Here is an 18,502-nt window from a genome sequence, read left to right on the forward strand (position 1 = left end):
CAACAAATAAAAAAGTTATAGCCATTTAACTAACACATGCTAAAAATGGCTAAACGGTGTCTGGTCCTAAAGGCGCAAAATAGAGCAAAAGACATGTATCCCCTCTCCACAGGATCTCCACAGGACAGGGGATACATGGGTGATCGCTGGCATTGATAGGGAGAACGGGGGACTGAAAGTCCCCTGAAGTTCTCCATCACAAACCTCGGACTTCCATCATCTGTGTCGGCAGCTCCGTAGAAATGAATGGAGCGCCAGTCGTGCTTGTGCGCATGTGTGACCAGCGCTCCTTTCATTTTTATTGAGCTGCCGACACAGACGCCGGAAGTCAGAGGTTGGTCATGGAGAACTTCGGGGGACTTTCAGTCCCCCGTTCTCCCTGTCGCTGCCAGCGATCACACATGTATCCCCTGTCCTGCGGATAGGGGATACATGTATTTTGTAGGACACACAGTAGGTCGCATTTTTTTGGGAGGGGGACGCTGTATGGCGTTCCCTACAGGGGTGGCTGTATGGCGTTCCCTACAGGGGGGGCTGTATGGCGGTCTCTACAGGGGGGGCTGTATGGCGTTCTCTACATCTCTACAGGGGGGGCTCTATGGCGTTCCCTACAGGTCGGGCTGTATGGCGTTCCCTACAGATCGGGCTGTATGGCGTTATCTACAGGGGGATGTATGGCGTTATCTACAGGGGGCTGTATGGCGTTATCTACAGGGGGATGTATGGCGTTATCTACAGGGGGATGTATGCGTTATCTACAGGGGGGGGCTGTAAAAAAGGCACTATCTACAACGGGGGGGTTGTGTGACACCCAGGGGAGGGGGGCCCCAGTCAAAAGTTTGCTATGGGGCCCAGTCTTTCCTAGTTACGCCCCTGAGCTGATCACTGGGGGTCAGAGCAGTGGGACACTTTGTGATCAGTTTATTAGTAAGGAACCCTTCTAACAAGTAGGGATTGTCCAAATTGGACAACCCCTTTAAGTAAAAGGTATATATAGGGATGAACAGGAGGGGCAAAACACAGTATGGAAACAAGACAGGTTGGAAAGTTAAACAATATGACTATTGAAAGTGTCAATGATGTGTGAACATAGCTGTAATAATCATTGTTTATAGCAATAATAATGATTAATAAAGCAATGCTTAATTACAGATGCAAAATGTGTGCTGGAATGCCCAGGTGGCATGTTCCAAGATACTAAGAACTGGCACTGTGAAGTTTGTCATAAATCTTGCCTGGCCTGTCATGGGCCCTCTCCTCGGGACTGTGACTTGTGCCCTGATGGGAAGAAGCCATCCCTTGGAATGTGTCATCTTGTGACTTGCTTGGATGAACAATATTTTAATGGTATGTAAACAAAATAATAATCTGACACTACATTGAGTTTAAAATGTTTTATCTGTCTCCTTGAAGTCCAATAACTTGGGCACATTATTAATATAAATTAAACCACTGTAAAAATATTCAAGGAATATTATATTTTAATTCTGTAAATTCTGTGGTCTTTCTTCATGTTCTTGTTTGTGATAAAAAGTGAAAAGTTACATAATGTAAAGGCCCTTTACAATGATGTGTTTACCCAGACTGCACATAATATGGGTTAGGGCCTGTTCACATCAGCGTTGAGCTTCTGTTCATCGCTACCATTTGACGTTTCCGTCGAAGGAATAGATGAACAGAAATCCAAACGTAAACCATAGCTTTCGTTTGCATTACCATTGATTTCAATGGTAATGCTTCCGTTGCAGTTGGTTTTTGTTTCTTTACGTTCCATAAAGTTTGCATTTTTTCACGGAAACGATAGCGTAGTTTGGCTTTCCGTCCATCGGTTCCTACGACAGAAAGGTTGAACGGAACCAGTAAACAGAAGCCCGACGCTGATGTGAACAAGCCCTAAGGCTGGAATTCCACAGGGCGTTTTGATTGTGGTTTTATTGAAGTTTTGTAGAGATTTTCATCTGCTTCTTAATTGCTATGAAAAACACACGGTAAAACAGAATGCATTTTACCGTGTATTGCCACAGTTTTGCGATGCAGTATTCAGTCTTGCGGTCATTACAGGTAAAGCACATGGATTCAATGTGCTTCACCTGTAATAACCGCATGGCCAAAACCAACTGCAACAGAAGCATTACCATTGAAATCAATGGTAATGCAAACGGAAGCTATGGTTTCTGTTCATCTGTTCCTCCGACGGAAAGGTCGAATGGAAGCCCAGCACTGATGTGAACAGGCCCACAGCTGATGACCTTGGAGACAGCAGGTGATTTTCTGCACAGTTATGACATCCATCACCTATAATAAATAAAAGGATAATAATATGCAATCCTCCATATCAATGCAACAAAAAGGGAAATGGAAATTGTATGTATAAATGTTACGTCTTTTTATGATTTCCCTTCCAACCTCTCAGTCTGCAGGATACACCACAAAATTTTGGTCCTACTATTGCACAACAAAACATGTCTGTTGTTACACACTCTTGTGAAGTCTATGCTTCCTAGTTTTATAGAGCCGTAAACTTTAGTGTGAGATTAAAGGCCCTTTTACATGGGTCAATGATTGGGTGAACGAACATTGGCCCATATAAACAGGACTATGATCAGCTGACATAAGAGGAAACACTTGTTTGACAGCTGATTGCATTTTTTATGTGGCCATAAAAGTGGTCGCATGTTGGCAGCACATCTCCCTGTGTAAACAGGGAATGGGCTGCCGACATGATGCAAATTTATAGTGACAACCGATGATATTAACGATCGTTCATCCCCATACTCACAATAATTGCACTGGGCAGAAAAAAACATATACTGTACACACAGGCGCGAATAACAAAAAGAGGGGTTCCCTGTGCATGAACAGTATGTGGGATCCTGGATATACAACTTCCAATTGTATGTCCACCACTGAGCTTACCTGACTCAACTAGTTGTCATGGTACAGTAGCTTACCTGCCTCTTGATTTCTTCCATTGTCCTACTCTGTCATAAGAACACAACAAAAAAAACTGATGCATCGGACTTGTCGCCAACAGCGTCCCTTCCAAACCCATTGACTTTGGGGGGCGGAGCTTGACTGCGAGCGAGAACGGCAGCTTAGTTCGGAGCTCCTCGCACAACCCGACCGAATCTACCAGATACAGCAGGAACTTTTGGCATCACGATGGGGAAATCGACTAGGGAGAAGAGCAGGGAACCCTCTGCCACCCCAAAAGCGGGGAAAACTCAGGCAGACCTCGACAAATTCCTCCGCAAACGGCTGGACAAAACTCAGGCGGGAACTTCCAAGATGGCGCCGGACCATGCGGCTGAAGCCGATTCGGATGAGGAGAGCATGGGAGACCGCTCTGATGCGGGGGGTGAGTCGGATATTGCCCCTGTATCTAGGGATTTTATAAGAAGCATTCTACATAAAGCCCTGAGCCCCCTTGCTAAGGACCTTGCTGATATCAGAGCTGATTTACGTCATATGGGGGATAGAGTGGAGACACTTGAAACTGCACATAATGCTGTGCTTACATTTGGCTCTGCAGTATATGAGTCCATCCAAATGCAACAGGATCACATTAACATGGCGCTCTTGCAATCTGAGGATCAGGAGAATAGAAGTCGGCGTAAAAACGTCAGAATACGGGGTTTGCCTGAAAATATAGCATTCGAGACTTTGCCTAAAGTTGCCCTCGAGATCTTTGGCTCCCTGGTGGGGGTGGAGGCTGCAGCAGCTATTAAAATTGAACGGATCCACAGGGCACTACGCGCAAAACCGCGCCTAAATGATCCCCCAAGGGACGTTATCTGTGGCATGTTAAGCTACACTGACGCGGCAGCAATCTTGAAGGCGGCTAGAGCATCCCCGGATTTCAAATATGAAGGATCATCCATTATCTTCTTCCAAGATTTGGCAGCCTCTACGTTGGCTAAGCGACGTACCCTAAGGCCCTTATTGGAGGTACTGAGAATCAACAACATGCCGTTCCGGTGGTTATTTCCGTTTGGCCTGTCTATCATGAAGAACGAGAAGAATATTGTGATCCGGAGACCAGAGGACTTGGACTCGGCTTGGGAACTGCTGGGAATAAGTCCAATCGCCATACCCTCATGGCTTCCTTTATCTCAGCTTTCTGGATTTCCTACTTTACCTGCACCGGACACGTGGTCGGAAGTCACTCATCGTAGCTCCCCAGGGGGGAAGAGATCCTCGCACAAGATTCGAGTCGCTTATCCTGTGCGCTGAGGCGCTGTTTCACCTATGCATATTATGGCTCGAATGTATTTTGCACAGATGATTGTGTTCTTTGAAGGATCTTCTCTTTGAATTGTTAGGCACTCCTGCTGTATATATTTTCTCAGACTGTATGTGTTAAGATTTTATAGGTCTGGTCGGGTTGTCACGATGTGGGTCAACCTCATTTTCTATTACAGATCTCCCCACTCCTTCACAATGAAGGAGTTACGTTTCTTCAGAATGAGATTGTTACTATCGTTGTGGGTTGTGTACTGGGTCTCCATGGTTGAGAGACGCCGGATGGCAATTCAGCATTTGTATGGTTTCCCCTTGTATCCCCCTGTCTTTTGGTTCCTCAAAATACCTCTACTTGCATTACTGATGGCTGTATCTCTAGTGATAGACTTAAGTGATTCTATAACATGACTACACTTAAGATAGTTTCGCATAACGTGCGAGGTTTGAATGTACCGCAGAAGCGGAGCCAAGTGCTTCGTTTGTTGAAGAAAGAGGCAGCGTGTATAGCCCTTTTTCAGGAGACACATTTTAAGCATGATAAAATTCCCTCACTTCCAATAGGTGAATTTGCTCTATGGTACCACAGCACCTATCATACGGCAGCTAGAGGTGTGAGCATTGCTTTTAACAAAAGAGTACCTTTCACATTTATGGCAGAGCAGAAGGATACGGATGGCAGGTACATATTTGTGAAGGGGAAAATAGGGGGAACTGTTTATACCGTGGCCAACTTCAAACCAAATTGATTGGATAGTCCAGACTTTGAAGTTACTGAGGGATTTTGCTGAAGGGGCTCTATTAGTAGGTGGAGACTTTAACCTCCCTCTGAACCCTATGCTGGATACAACTGGCTCTCAACATGTGTCTTTTCGAAAACTATCTAGGCTAAATAAGATCTCACAGTCTTTACATCTGGTTGATATGTGGAGATTGTATCATCCTACGGAAAGAGATTACACATACTTCTCTCCCACACATGACACATACCACAGACTCGATTATATTTTCCTTTCAAAAAAGTGTATTTCTTGGGTGCAGGTTGTAGACATCGGTAGTATTATACTCTCGGATCATGCCCCGGTTTCGTTAGTCTTAAGAAGGGTGGACACCCCAAAGGGAGATTGGAGCTGGAGGCTTAACAACACCCTGATTGCTGAGGCTTCTCATGCGCATCTTGTTGAGAGCCACTTGTCTTCATAATGTATCTGAATCTATATCTGCGCCTATTTTGTGGGAGGCACACAAGTCTGTTATTAGGGGTGAGCTAATTTCTTAGGGCTCTCATGTAAAAAAACAAAGGACCAAAACCCTTGATTCTTTGTTGGCTCAGATCTCGCGTCTCAAGGGGACACATAAAAAGACCAATGCTGCTTCCTCCTTGAAGGAGCTGTCAGCTCTCAGAGATAGAGTTAAAGATGTTCTCAATGTTCAATCGGCCAAAATGCTTCAGATCCTGAAGTTTAAACAATATGCACATGGTGATAGAGGTAATAAAATGATGTCAGCCCTGATACGTAAACACCAAGGACATACTTTTATCTCTGAGATTAAGACGGATAAGGGGCAGCAGGTAACAGATACTAAGCTTATAGCAGATGCCTTCCAGGCATTTTATCAGGGTCTTTATAACTTAAACAAGAAGACTGGGACAGGCCTAGAAGACGATACAGATACTGAACTTATGAACTCATTTCTAAATTCAGTTGATCTACCAACATTAGAGGGTGAGGCCATAGAGATGCTAGTGCGTCCTTTCACAGAGGCTGAATTAGAGAAAGTGCTTTCTACTATCCCTTCGGGGAAAAGCCCTGGTCCCGATGGTTTCCCGATCGGATACTATAAGTCTTTTAAATCTATCCTGCTCCCACACTTTACGGCTATGTGTAACTCCTTATTTAACGGCTGCTCCCTACCTAGACAGGCCCTTGAAGCCCATATCACTATTCTACCTAAGGATGGGAAAGACCCGACTCTTTGCAGTAGTTATAGGCCGATATCTCTACTTAATACTGATGTAAAATGGTGGGGCAAAGCACTTGCGTCTAGGCTCAGTCAGATCTTGCCCGGGTTGATTGGGGGTGATCAAACAGGTTTTGTGAAGAACAGACAAGGGAAAGACAACACGTGTCGAGTCATCAGATTAATCGAACTAGCCAAATCTAGGGGGGTACCTCTGGTCCTTCTTGGGACAGACGCTGAGAAGGCCTTTGATAGGGTCAGTTGGCCGTTTCTTGCAGCTACACTATGGAAGTTCGGGTTCCCTCAATTGTTTATTGAGGCCATTTTTACTCTTTATAAGTCCCCCAGCGCTAAAAGCAGGGTGAATGGAACACTTTCAAATCCCTTCAATATTTGTAATGGTACAAGACAAGGCTGCCCCCTTTCGCCTTCATTGTTTGTACTGGTAATGGAACCTCTTTTACAGAAAATTAGGCAAGACCGTAAGATAGAGGGATTGAAGGTGGGACCCTACACTCATAAAATAGCCTCATTTGCGGATGACCTCCTGGTCTTAACTACTAATCCAGCTGTCTCAATCCCTTATGTCACACGGTTATTTGAAAAGTTTGGTATAATATCCAATTTCAAGGTTAATTTTGGAAAATCGGAAGCTCTAAATATTTCTACACCTACCACACTCATTGATCGTATTAAGGCCAGCTCTCCCTATCAGTGGCCAGCTACATCTATAAAATATCTAGGCATACACCTCACCAAGGACCCTTCTAAACTATACCAATGTAATTATCTTCCGTTATTAACATCCGTACAAAAACTTCTTCAGAGTTATAAAGTCCCTTTTCTTTCATGGATGGGTCGTAAGAACCTACTTAAGACCTTCATAGTGCCTAAATTTCTGTATCTACTGCAGACATTACCCATTTGGTTGCCAAAATCCTTTTTTGATAAAACAAGAAAGTTATTATCCAGATTCCTATGGAATAATAGTAGGCCTAGACTCCAATATAAATCTCTCATTCAAAAACAAAACTGGGTGGTATAGGGGTACCAGATGTTTTCACGTATTATAAAGCTAACCAATTAAATAGGTGGATGGAGCTTGCTAAAGGTTCTACACATACTTTATATTCGGAATTGGAGAAAGAACTAATTCCACTGTCTGATAAATTATTCTTATGGAATTTAAGGGACTTTTCACCGATGACACCCTGTTCTAGTGTACTTTTGAAAGGGGCCTTTAGAGTTGGGCAAGAGATTCATCACTCCCATTCGCTTTTATCCAAAAACGCGCCGTTAATGCCCCTAAGGCTTTTGCCTTATCTAGTTCACCCTAAACGCCCCCCACAAGCCAGTTTTTGGGATAATATAGGGGAGGTCACCCTTTCATCATTCTTTGATACGGAAGATCAGGTCTTTGCGAATCTATTGCTTAGAAAGACTGGTCTCCTGCTGAAAGGTTTCATCCACATTAATGATTTCCAAAATGTTTGCACTAAATATGTTGATGTCTATACCTTGTCATATTCTCCTACTCATTTTAAAACCCGCTTACAGAGTGGGGTTTTACAGAAAAAATCGTTAGCTGCTTCATATGAGTATATCTTACAGTTGGAGGGTGGAGGGCAAATCAAATCCATGAAAGATTGGGAGAGGAGTTTGCAGGCAACCTTCAGTGAACAAGATTTTAAGACTGCGCTGAAACACTCGCATGGGTTTTCCCAATGCATTAAAATTAGAGAGAACTCATATAAACTATTCTCTCGGTGGTACAGAACCCCTGAATGGTTACACATGATTAATCCAAATATTCCTGCAACATGTTGGAGATGCCAAAAAGATACGGGATCTTTACTACATATATGGTGGGACTGTCCCTTGATCCACACATTTTGGGTGGATGTGATAGATAAGATTAATACAATCTGTTCCTCTTCTGTCCCAATGTCGCCGGCTGTGGTTCTTTTGTGGTTGCCTGCGGACTCTTTTGTACCAAAACGCAATGATCTCCCAACGTTTCTGATTGCTGCAGCAAAACTTCTCATTCCCTTGGGGTGGAAAAGTACCTCTCCCCCTACAATGGAACAATGGGAGCTTAAGGTCCAGGAAATCTTCAGAATGGAAGAACTGGTTCACTGGGAACGGGGTACTAGGGCTAAGTTTTTACGAATTTGGTCTCCTTGGAAGGTTTATTTGGATAATATTCGGTCGGCTAATGGATAATGTAGGCTAATGTGATCTTCAGCTGCCAAATGCTCATCAAGAAGGGATGAGAGGGCTTATTATGTACAAGACGCGACATATGACACATATGTTTAGTGCAACATCAGCACTTTTACAGCCTCCCGTAATGAGGACCTTAGGCAGATCCTTACCTTCTCCCATCCCCACTCCCTATCCATTTAATTCCCTTCTTCCCCCTTGTCCTTAATGGTTGGTTCTGTTCCTTTTTCGTTTCTAATTGGCAGAACATGAATATTAGATATGTATGACTTTGATAATGCAATGTTCTACCTCTGTTTGTATACAAAATCAGTTATGTGGGTATGATGTAATATTCTTGTTGTTTTGCAAATTTTACACTTTCATTGTCTGCCTCATGACTAATAAAAACAGTTTGAAAAACAAAACAAACCCATTGACTTTTCCATCATAGTGTCCGTCATTTTGCGAGACAAAATATTGAAGCATGCTGCTGTATTTCCCTCACCATTGAACTCAATCTGACCGAAACCTAGCTAATGGTTTTCGTTTGTCACCGTTGTGACAGGGTTCCATAATTTTTTACAGAATCAATAGCGCAGTCGACTGTGCTATTGATCCCGTCAAAACAACGGAACCCTGTCACAACGGTGACAAGCGGAGACCTTTAGCAATGTTTCCGTCACCATTGAGATCAATGGTGAGGGAATCGGAAGCTTAGGTTTCCGTTTGCCTTTCCATTGAGGGGTTCACCCAATGGAAAGCTCAGACGGAACCCCTCAACGGAAGGGCAACACTGATGTGAACAGGCCCTAATGCAGCAGAAAGGCAAATTGGCAAATAAAGGGAAAACAGTCATAGATATTCCTATGCCTTTTTGCCCTGCTAGATCTTACACTCAGGTAAAAATTTAGGGGGTACTGCTCCCCTAAAATTAGAATCTGTCCCTAGATTCCTATAATGCACCGTAAATTTCCCTTTGCCATATTTTTCTCCAGTATATAAACTGCTGGCTTATCAGAGAAGTCATGTGGCATGGTCAGGCAGTGGTTATAAACACTAACAAGTGTTCAGTATTTAGACTATTCACACCGTGTTTGCAGTGTTTGAATGTCCTTTTGGCATACATTTGGGAGATATGCATCGTCATAGGTTTTTATGTACTATATAGAATATCATAGTAGACTACACTATTCCATAGACATTTAGTAAAAAAAATGTATAACATGTGATATACATTTTTACATTGGAACCCTATTGCTGACGTATGCTACTGTACGCCTATACAGTGGCATACCTTGTCGTCTACCGTCAGATGTATATGTCAGGAAATACTACCAACGCATATGTCCGATGGAAGGCTCAAGCGTAGTGTGAATAGGGAGTAGTTTAACCCCTGTGCTGGACTATACCCAAACCACCAATGAAGCTCTGGCAGTGCACTGCCTCTTTATTTCAGTGCATACAGCTTGCACACCCACTTTACGGTAGAATTTGGTGCCACCATATACGGTAATTAATATGCAAAATGTTCAGGCTGAGTAGAGAAACTGAGGAAATATTCCATATGGTGCCCCTATCAGCTAATGGGATTTTAGGGCAACCACGTGGAATTTGTAATTCCGTCAGCTGTTCTACTTACCGTACCTTTGATTTGTTACCTTATGATGATGAATTGAAGCTTTTCCATAAAGGATTATAACATCACTAAAAACCATACGAAATATTACTGGATGGTCATTTAAAACAACCGGTTAAACAGGCACATGAATACGGAGAACATCTTATATAAAGGACAATCTCCGTTAATTCCATCTATCATATCTTGACTAATTAGATAGACGTGCTTGGTTAAAGTTATAGGAACAACAAGACAGCATAGTGTGCAGAGGTAAGATAGCCAACTGTAATATAATTAATCCCATGCTATGGTCCTGATGCTGGGTATTTGGGAAATGCTGAACTAGCCAATGTTCCAAGCTTTTAGCAATTCCCAGGAGTGCTAGATAAGCGATATTCACAGTTCTACTCTAAATTGCATCTTCCAACCTTATTTCCCTCATTCAAATGGCAAACATAGTACAATTACATTAAACAATATCAGAATATTCTGGTCAGTGATCCTCTTGGTAGTTTTTAATACCTCTTTACAGTAAGGGGTTAATTAATAATTGTGATCACAAATTTTAGTATAGATCAAACCGTATCATATCCTTGACACTCCTCATACAGTGGGAATGTCCTTTAACATAGTTCGGACTCATGCACATTGGCATATAATCGCTCCCTACACTCTGAGTTGTACAGAGCCATAATAATGGCACCCATAGCAGTTCATAGGGTCAACTTAAAAACTGTGGGTTCTGTTTTGGTTGGATTCCATATGAGTCCAACAGAATTCTTTTTAGGAAAATGCTCCATTAACTGCTGTATTACGGAGACACAATATGGCGGCACACAGAGTGCCTATGGCTCCGTAGTACACATGTGTGAGGCTTTAAAGGTGTTTGTGTAATAAATACAAAAATCTATGAACAATTAAAGTATGTCTAGTTGATTTGTATTCAGAAAGATAAGGGATAACATGATATTCTCTGCACACATGGCTCTAAATCATTTGCCTTCTAATCAGCCAATCATTCTCAAAAATAAAGTATATTTTGTAGCAAAGTTAAAAAGGATAATTTTCTTTGATACATTATTACAAATTCAGTAACAACTGGAATATCAGTGGTAGGACACCATATATCAAATACCTGGTGCCTCATGCTAATGCAAATTACCTTGTCAATAAATGGACATGCTTGCCCTTAGAGGCTGCAAGAAACGCTATACCAACCTTCAGGTAGATCGTCAATTTTCAGAGGCTGTGTAAGCCAGGAGAATTTTGAAATATTAAGGAAGGTTCTTATACATAAGTCATACATTTTAGGTTTATCATGTAAAAAAAATATCTCATTATTGTGTAAAAATATGCATATTATGTTGACTCAATTAAATGAATGTGATGTATCAATGAACAATATAATATGTATTACAATTATATATATATTTTTTAAGTGGCAGATAGCAAGTGCTACGCCTGTGACCCGTCCTGTCAGAGTTGCTTTGGCCCACAGGAACAAGATTGCTTCTCCTGCCATTCTGGTATTATAAAGAAATCTTCACTATTCTATTTGTTTTCTGTCTGTCATGATCAGCTTTTTATCTGTGTAATATATATAGCGTTAAATTTACTGAGCAAAATGTGCCAGAACTCTGTCACATATTGCACTAATATAATGGAGTACATGGCACGCCCCAAATTTATTTTGTGTTTTAGACACTTTTTACAACTACTTCAGCAGTTTAAACAATTGACAAGAAAAGGGGCTAGGCTAAGAAGAGTGCTAAAATGGGCAAAGTATGGGCAAAGTATTTTCACCAACTCATAAATGCATGCATCTTACAACACTATTGATAAATCTCCCCCTTTCTGTTATTGCCATTATTATTGATCACTTCACCAATTTTATCATTTAAAAAGGGAAAAGCCTTTTATTGTTTGACAACCATTCTAGGTGAAATGTGAATTTCTTTACTATTGTGATATGACAGTGTTGGCAGGTTGCAGTCAACTGGAACTTGCCATCTGTGTCACTTTTGATGACTGTTATATGACTTCATATGCTGTTCATCACTGCATGCCCCAAGGGCCTGTTCACATCTGCGTTGGAGGCTCCATGAGGCCGAAAGAATGCATGCTGCACTATTGTTTCCAGTGAAATCATGGACATCCTGACGGATAACCTGACGGAAACCCAAGTGAACCCATTAAAGTCAATGGGTTCTGTCTGGCGCCGATGATGTCCATCATACTATGGAACAGGAGCTTCCAGTATTTTCGTTGTTTGGCTCCTCAGACGGAGCAGAACAATGGAAACACCAATGCAGGTGTGAACCAAGCCTTAGGGTATGTTCAAACGCTTAACAAAATACGGCTGAAAATACAGAGCCGTTTTCAAGGGAAACCAGCTCCTGATTTTCAGCCGTTTTTTAATCAAACTAGCGTTTTTCGCTGAGTTTTTTACGGCCGTTTTTGGAGCTGAGTCAATGAAAAACAGCTCCAAAAAGGTTCAAGAAGTGATATGCACTTCTTTTTACGGGGTGTCTTTTTACGCACCGTTTTTTAAAAATGAGGCATAAAAAACGCCCTGTCGAAACAGAACGCCGTATTTCCTATTGAAATCAATGGGCAGATGTTTGTAAGCGTTCTACTTCCGATTTTTCAGCCGTTTTTTGGATTTTTAAAGCCAGAAAAACGACTGAAAATAGCCCGTGTGAACGTACCCTTAGGGTATGTTCACACGAGGTCATTACGTCCGTAATTGACGGACGTATTTCGGCCGCAAGTACCGGACCGAACACAGTGCAGGGAGCCGGGCTCCTAGCATCATAGTTATGTACGACGCTAGGAGTCCCTGCCTCGCTGCCGGACAACTGTCTCGTACTGAAAACATGATTACAGTACGGGACAGTTGTCCGGCAGCGAGGCAGGGACTCCTAGCGTCGTACATAACTAGGATGCTAGGAGCCCGGCTCCCTGCACTGTGTTTGGTCCGGGATTTGTGGCCGGAATACGTCCGTCAATTACGGACGTAATGACCTCGTGTGAACATACCCTTAGGGTACGTTCACACGCTTAACAAAAAACGGCTGAATTTATGGAGCTGTTTTCAAGGGAAAACAGCTCCTGATTTTGAGCAATTTTTTAAGCAGCTTGCATTTTTTTGTGCGAACATACCCTAAGGGCACATTCAGACGTGGCGGAATTGCTGTGGAATTCTGCTGCGGACAGTCCGCAGTGGAAATCCTTAGCAGACAGTTTGTCCATTGGTTTCCGCACCTTTTTAGTTATCTTCGTGAAGACGTTGTGGAAAACTCCGCTGCGGACCATAGGCTGCGGTGCAGAATTTTCGCTCCGAAGCATGCACTGTCTGTTGCGGAGAAGAAGCGGAATTTCACTGCGTATTTCAGCCTTTGCAATGCAAAAATTTAAATCTGTGGCAAGTCCGCTGTTTTTTCTGCAACGTCTGAATTACCTGTCAAATATGCAAATGTTTGTGCAGATTAGTTGCGTAATTGCCCCAAATCTGCACCAACATTTGCAGCGGAAAAATTCTGCCACGTCTGAACGTGCCCTAATTGTGTAAACATGGGCCTTAAAGACTATGTACAGCCAAGCTACCAAATTTTGTATTGCTTCAATGAATCTAAAAGGAAAAATGAAGCAACTTTACAATAGGCCTCCTATTGTTTTGTTTCTTAAGCTTCCTATATAATGACTGACTCTTTTCAGTTCTCCTATGCACCACAAGCATATATAGCATACCTCACAGATCTCACTGGTAGTACATTCATGATAAACGCAACCTTTACCTTTTCATATGAGGATAAAGTTAGAATTGGGTTAATTGCTAATTGAGTTTTTCCAGCATGGTTAGGGTCAGGGGCGTAACTAGGAAAGACTGGGCCCCATTGCAAACTTTTGACTGAGGCCCCCCCTCCCCTGGGTGTCACACAACCCCCCCCTTGTAGATAGTGCCTTTTTTACAGCCCCCCCTGTAGATAACGCCATACAGCCCCCCTGTAGGGAACGCCATACAGCCCCCCCTCTGTAGATAGTGCCATACATCCCCCTGTAGAGAACGCCATACAGCCCCCCTGCAGATAACGCCATACAGCCCCCCTGTAGATAACGCCATACAGCCCCCCTGCAGAGAACGCCATACAGCCCCCCCTGTAGAGAACGCCATACAGCACCCCCCTGTAGAGAACGCCATACAGCCCCCCCCTATAGGGAACGCCATACAGCCCCCCCTGTAGAGAACGCCATACAGCCCCCCCTGTAGAGAACGCCATACAGCACTCCCCTGTAGAGAACGCCATACAGCCCCCCCCTATAGGGAACGCCATACAGCCCCCCCTGTAGAGAACGCCATACAGCCCCCCCCTGTAGGGAACGCCATACAGCCCCCCCCTGTAGGGAACGCCATACAGCGTTCCCTCCCCTGTAGGGAACGCCATACAGCGTCCCCCCTACCAAAAAAATGCGACCTACAGTGTGTCCTACAAAATACATGTATCCCCTCTCCACAGGATCTCCACAGGATAGGGGATACATGTGTGATTGCTGGCAGCGATAGGGAGAACGGGGGACTGAAAGTCCCCTGAACTTCTCCATGACAAACCTCTGACTTCCGGCGTCTGCGCAGCTCAATAAAAATGAAAGGAGCGCTGGTCACGCATGCGCACAAGCACGACTGGCGCTCCATTCATTTCTACGGAGCTGCCGACACAGACGCCGGAAGTCCGAGGTTTGTGATGGAGAACTTCAGGGGACTTTCAGTCCCCCGTTCTCCCTATCCCTGCCAGCGATCACACATGTATCCCCTATCCTGTGGATATCCTGTGGAGAGGGGATACATGTCCTGTGGAGAGGGGATACATGTCCTGTGGAGATCCTGTGGAGAGGGGATACATGTCTTTTGCTCTATTTTGCGCCTTCAGGACCAGACACCGTTTAGCCATTTTTAGCACGTGTTAGTTAAATGGCTATAACTTTTTTATTTGTTGGGCTAACGACGTGATTTTTGCGACGTTTTTTCCGTAGACAATGCAGGTTTCATTTTTTATTGTTTTTATACACACCTTTTTTGCTATTTTAGAATTTTTATTCATAAAGTTTTAAAATAATAGTAAAAAAATAAGCTTTTTTACATTTCAGCTTTTTTTTTTTGGTAATAACATAGTTTTATCCTAAAATAGACCTTTTATTTGTGATCGCCATTGTCTACCGTAAATTTTTATATATTACATGTCTATATTAGGGTAATTGGGTCAGCGCTAGAGTTACAACAATGATTTGCGGGGGGGGAACGTTTTTTTTTCTGGGGTGGGTATTTTATGTGTATTTATTATTTAAATTTTTTTTGCACTTTACTTTATTATTTTTTTATTACTATGGTCTGTCCCCCAAAGGTCAAAGAAGACCTTTGGGGAACTTTATATATTTTTTTTCTTTCTTTTACACCATGTTTTTCCACTGTAACTGGAGCTGCACAGCAGCCCCAGTTACAGGGAAAATCAGCCCTCTCATAGTGACGATTGTCACTAATAGAGCTGTGCTGGGTCTAGTAATACCCAGCAGCAGTCTGTCAGTAACGGCACCCGGCGATCATGTGACCAGTCACATGATCACCGGGAGGAATAGAGACAGCGCCGCTGCTGCTGTCTCTATTCCTGTACACAGCGCGCATTCAGCGCTGTGTACAAGTGATCAGAGAAGACAGAAGCAGCGAAAGCTGCTTCTATCCTCTCCTCAGGGTCCCCGGCAGTCACTGACAGCCGGAGACCCGACATTCAACTGCCCGATCGCGCGGGCAGCAAGTTAAAATCCGAGCCGTAGAAAGTCCATGGCTCGGGTTTTAAGGACCCTGACCGCTGGCCGTAAAAATACAGCCAGCGGTCGGGAACCAGTTAATGGCAGAGCGGGGAGATACCTCCCTGCTCTGCCGTAGTGTTCAGTGGCGTCCCGCTGTAGCAGCCATAGCGGCTGCTATCGGAGCCTCCGGCCATCGTGGGGGCCCGTGCCGGTGGGCGACACGGGACCCCTCATGCCGCGGGCCCCGTAGCAGCCGCTACTGCTGCTACGGCGGTAGTTACGCCACTGGTTAGGGTTAGGCTGGGTACACACGAGCATGTTACGTCCATAATGGACGGAACGTATTTCAGCCGCAAGTCCCGGACCGAACACACTGCAGGGAGCCAGGCTCCTAGCATCATAGTTATGTACGATGCTAGGAGTCCCTGCCTCGCTGCAGGACAACTGTCCTGTACTGTAATCATGTTTTCAGTACGGGACAGTAGTTCCACGGAGAGGCAGGGACTCCTAGCATCGTACATAACTATGATGCTAGGAACCCGGCTCCCTGCAGTGTGTTCGGTCCGGGACTTGCGGCCGAAATACGTTCCGTTCATTACGGACGTAACATGCTCATGTGAACCCAGCCTAAGGCCACACGGTGCGTCGTTGACACGGTTTTTTTGCTTTTGAAAACCGCATGCGGTCAACTGCATGCGTTTTTTGTCTCTGTAATGCTGCTGTTCTGTTGCGATTTTAAAGGAAATAATTGATGGATATAGTTTTCACCCGTGTTGAAGTTTGTTAGGTGCTTCCTGTATATAGTTCATTACAATGCATTGCAGAACAGTTAGCAAAAACGCAAGCAGTTCAGCAACAACATTGGCAGCGCGGTCAGTAACTGCATGCAGTCGACATTATGAAGATGCAGTTATCTGCACAAAAAAAACATTGTCATATAATAGCCGCAGTCTGTCCATAAGGCTGGGTTCACACGTGGCGGAATTTCACTTAAATTCCGCTGCGGACACTCCGCAGCGTTAATCCGCAGCGGAGCCGTTTGTCCATTGACTTCCACTTTAATTTAGCAGTGTTCGTTTAGACGATGCGTAAAATTCCGCTGCGGAGCATAGGCTGCGGAGCGGAATTTGGTGTCCGCAGCATGCTCTGTCTGTTGCGGAGCAGTGGCGGACTCATGGCGGAATTTCTCCATTGACTTCAATGGAGATTCTAATTTCCGCAATGAAGTCCGCAGCTGTCATGCACATGTTATGTGTGCTGCGGATGCGTCTTGCTTTTTTAACTTGACATTTTTTCATTCTGGCTGGACCTATGTATTTCTAGGTCTACAGCCAGACTGAGGAAGTCAATGGGGCTCCAGTAATGACGGGATCGTTGCTAGGAGACGTCTGTAAATAGTCACTGTCCAGGTTGCTGAAAGAGTTAAGCGATCGGCAGTAACTGTTTCTGCACCCGGGACAGTGACTACCGATCCCAATATACAGCAACCTGTAAAAAAATATAAGTTCATACTTACCGAGAACTCCCTGCTTCTGTCTCCAGTCCGGCCTCCCAGGATGACGTTTCAGTCTAAGTGACGGCTGCAGCCAATCACAGGCCAAGCACAGGCTGGAGCGGTCACATGGACTGGCGCGTCATCCAGGGAGGTCGGGCTGGATGCCGAAAGAGGGACGCGTCACCAAGACAACGGCCGGTAAGTATGAAATTCGTTTACATTCACTAGGGAAAGTGCTGTCCCTTCTCTCTATCCTGCACTGATAGGGAGAAGGGAAGCACTTTTCCCGCAGTCCGCAGCAGCTAGTCCGCATCAATTTTCTGCACATTTTGGGCAGATCCGCAGCCGTAATCCGCAACCCGGATTAGGTGCGGCATTGATGCGGACAGTTGCGGAGGAAATCCGCCACGTGTGGCCATGCCCTAACAAAAATGTCACCATTGACTTCTATTAAGAAATGACTTGCTGCAGTTTAAAAACGCAACATAAACGCACCGTGACTGCACCGTGTGGCCTTATTAATGTGTTTCTATGTGATAAAAATGTCTTCCGCTAGTTTGTTTTGCCATATAATTGACCAGCTGGCTTATGGTCAGATTGCAGACTTTGTGATTACATTTTCTGCAGACAATACCGCCTAATGACAAAAATATTTGGTATCTAAAGTCATTTCCACTTAAACATACAGTATTGTAACCAATTAAATCTCAAACAACCTATCTGGCCTTTTTGCATAGTATGCATGTACAAATAGAGTAACTCCAAATGACATCATTAATCAGAATCACCCTATGCAATGTGACCTTGCTTGATGAATAACACATGCATCCTATGTATTCTAGGTTACTACCTGGATGAGGAAAATCAATGTGTGCCAAGCTGTCCACAGGGATTCTTTGGTGATCTATTCACTCAAACATGTGAAAAATGTTCAGTGACCTGTGAAAGTTGTGCAGGTAGCATTGAAAACTGCCTAAAATGTAATACAAAAGACCAAAACCTGTTCCTTCATGAAGGACGGTGTCTTTTTGACTGTCCAGAGTAAGTAGTAGTATGATAACTTTTACGTTTAAATAGGTGTATATATTGTATATATTTTTTTATACATTTATGTGTGTCTATGTATGTGTATATATATATATATATATATATATATATATATATATAGCAATCCAAAAAAT

General features: G+C 43.7%; 1 protein-coding gene across 1 annotated transcript in view; it reads left to right on the top strand.

Annotated features, from left to right (window-relative positions):
* Positions 1 to 5,683: 5,683 nt before the first annotated feature.
* Positions 5,684 to 18,502, top strand: part of LOC142750440 (uncharacterized) — a 68,352-nt gene continuing 55,533 nt past the window's right edge. Inside the window, exons 1-2 of the mRNA XM_075859440.1 lie at positions 5,684 to 5,966; positions 18,164 to 18,362. Of these exons, the coding sequence (XP_075715555.1) occupies positions 5,684 to 5,966; positions 18,164 to 18,362 (482 nt within the window). The remainder of the gene's footprint in view (positions 5,967 to 18,163; positions 18,363 to 18,502) is intronic.

This window comes from Rhinoderma darwinii, chromosome 3 (genome assembly GCF_050947455.1).
Source record: "Rhinoderma darwinii isolate aRhiDar2 chromosome 3, aRhiDar2.hap1, whole genome shotgun sequence".
NCBI lineage: Eukaryota > Metazoa > Chordata > Amphibia > Anura > Rhinodermatidae > Rhinoderma > Rhinoderma darwinii.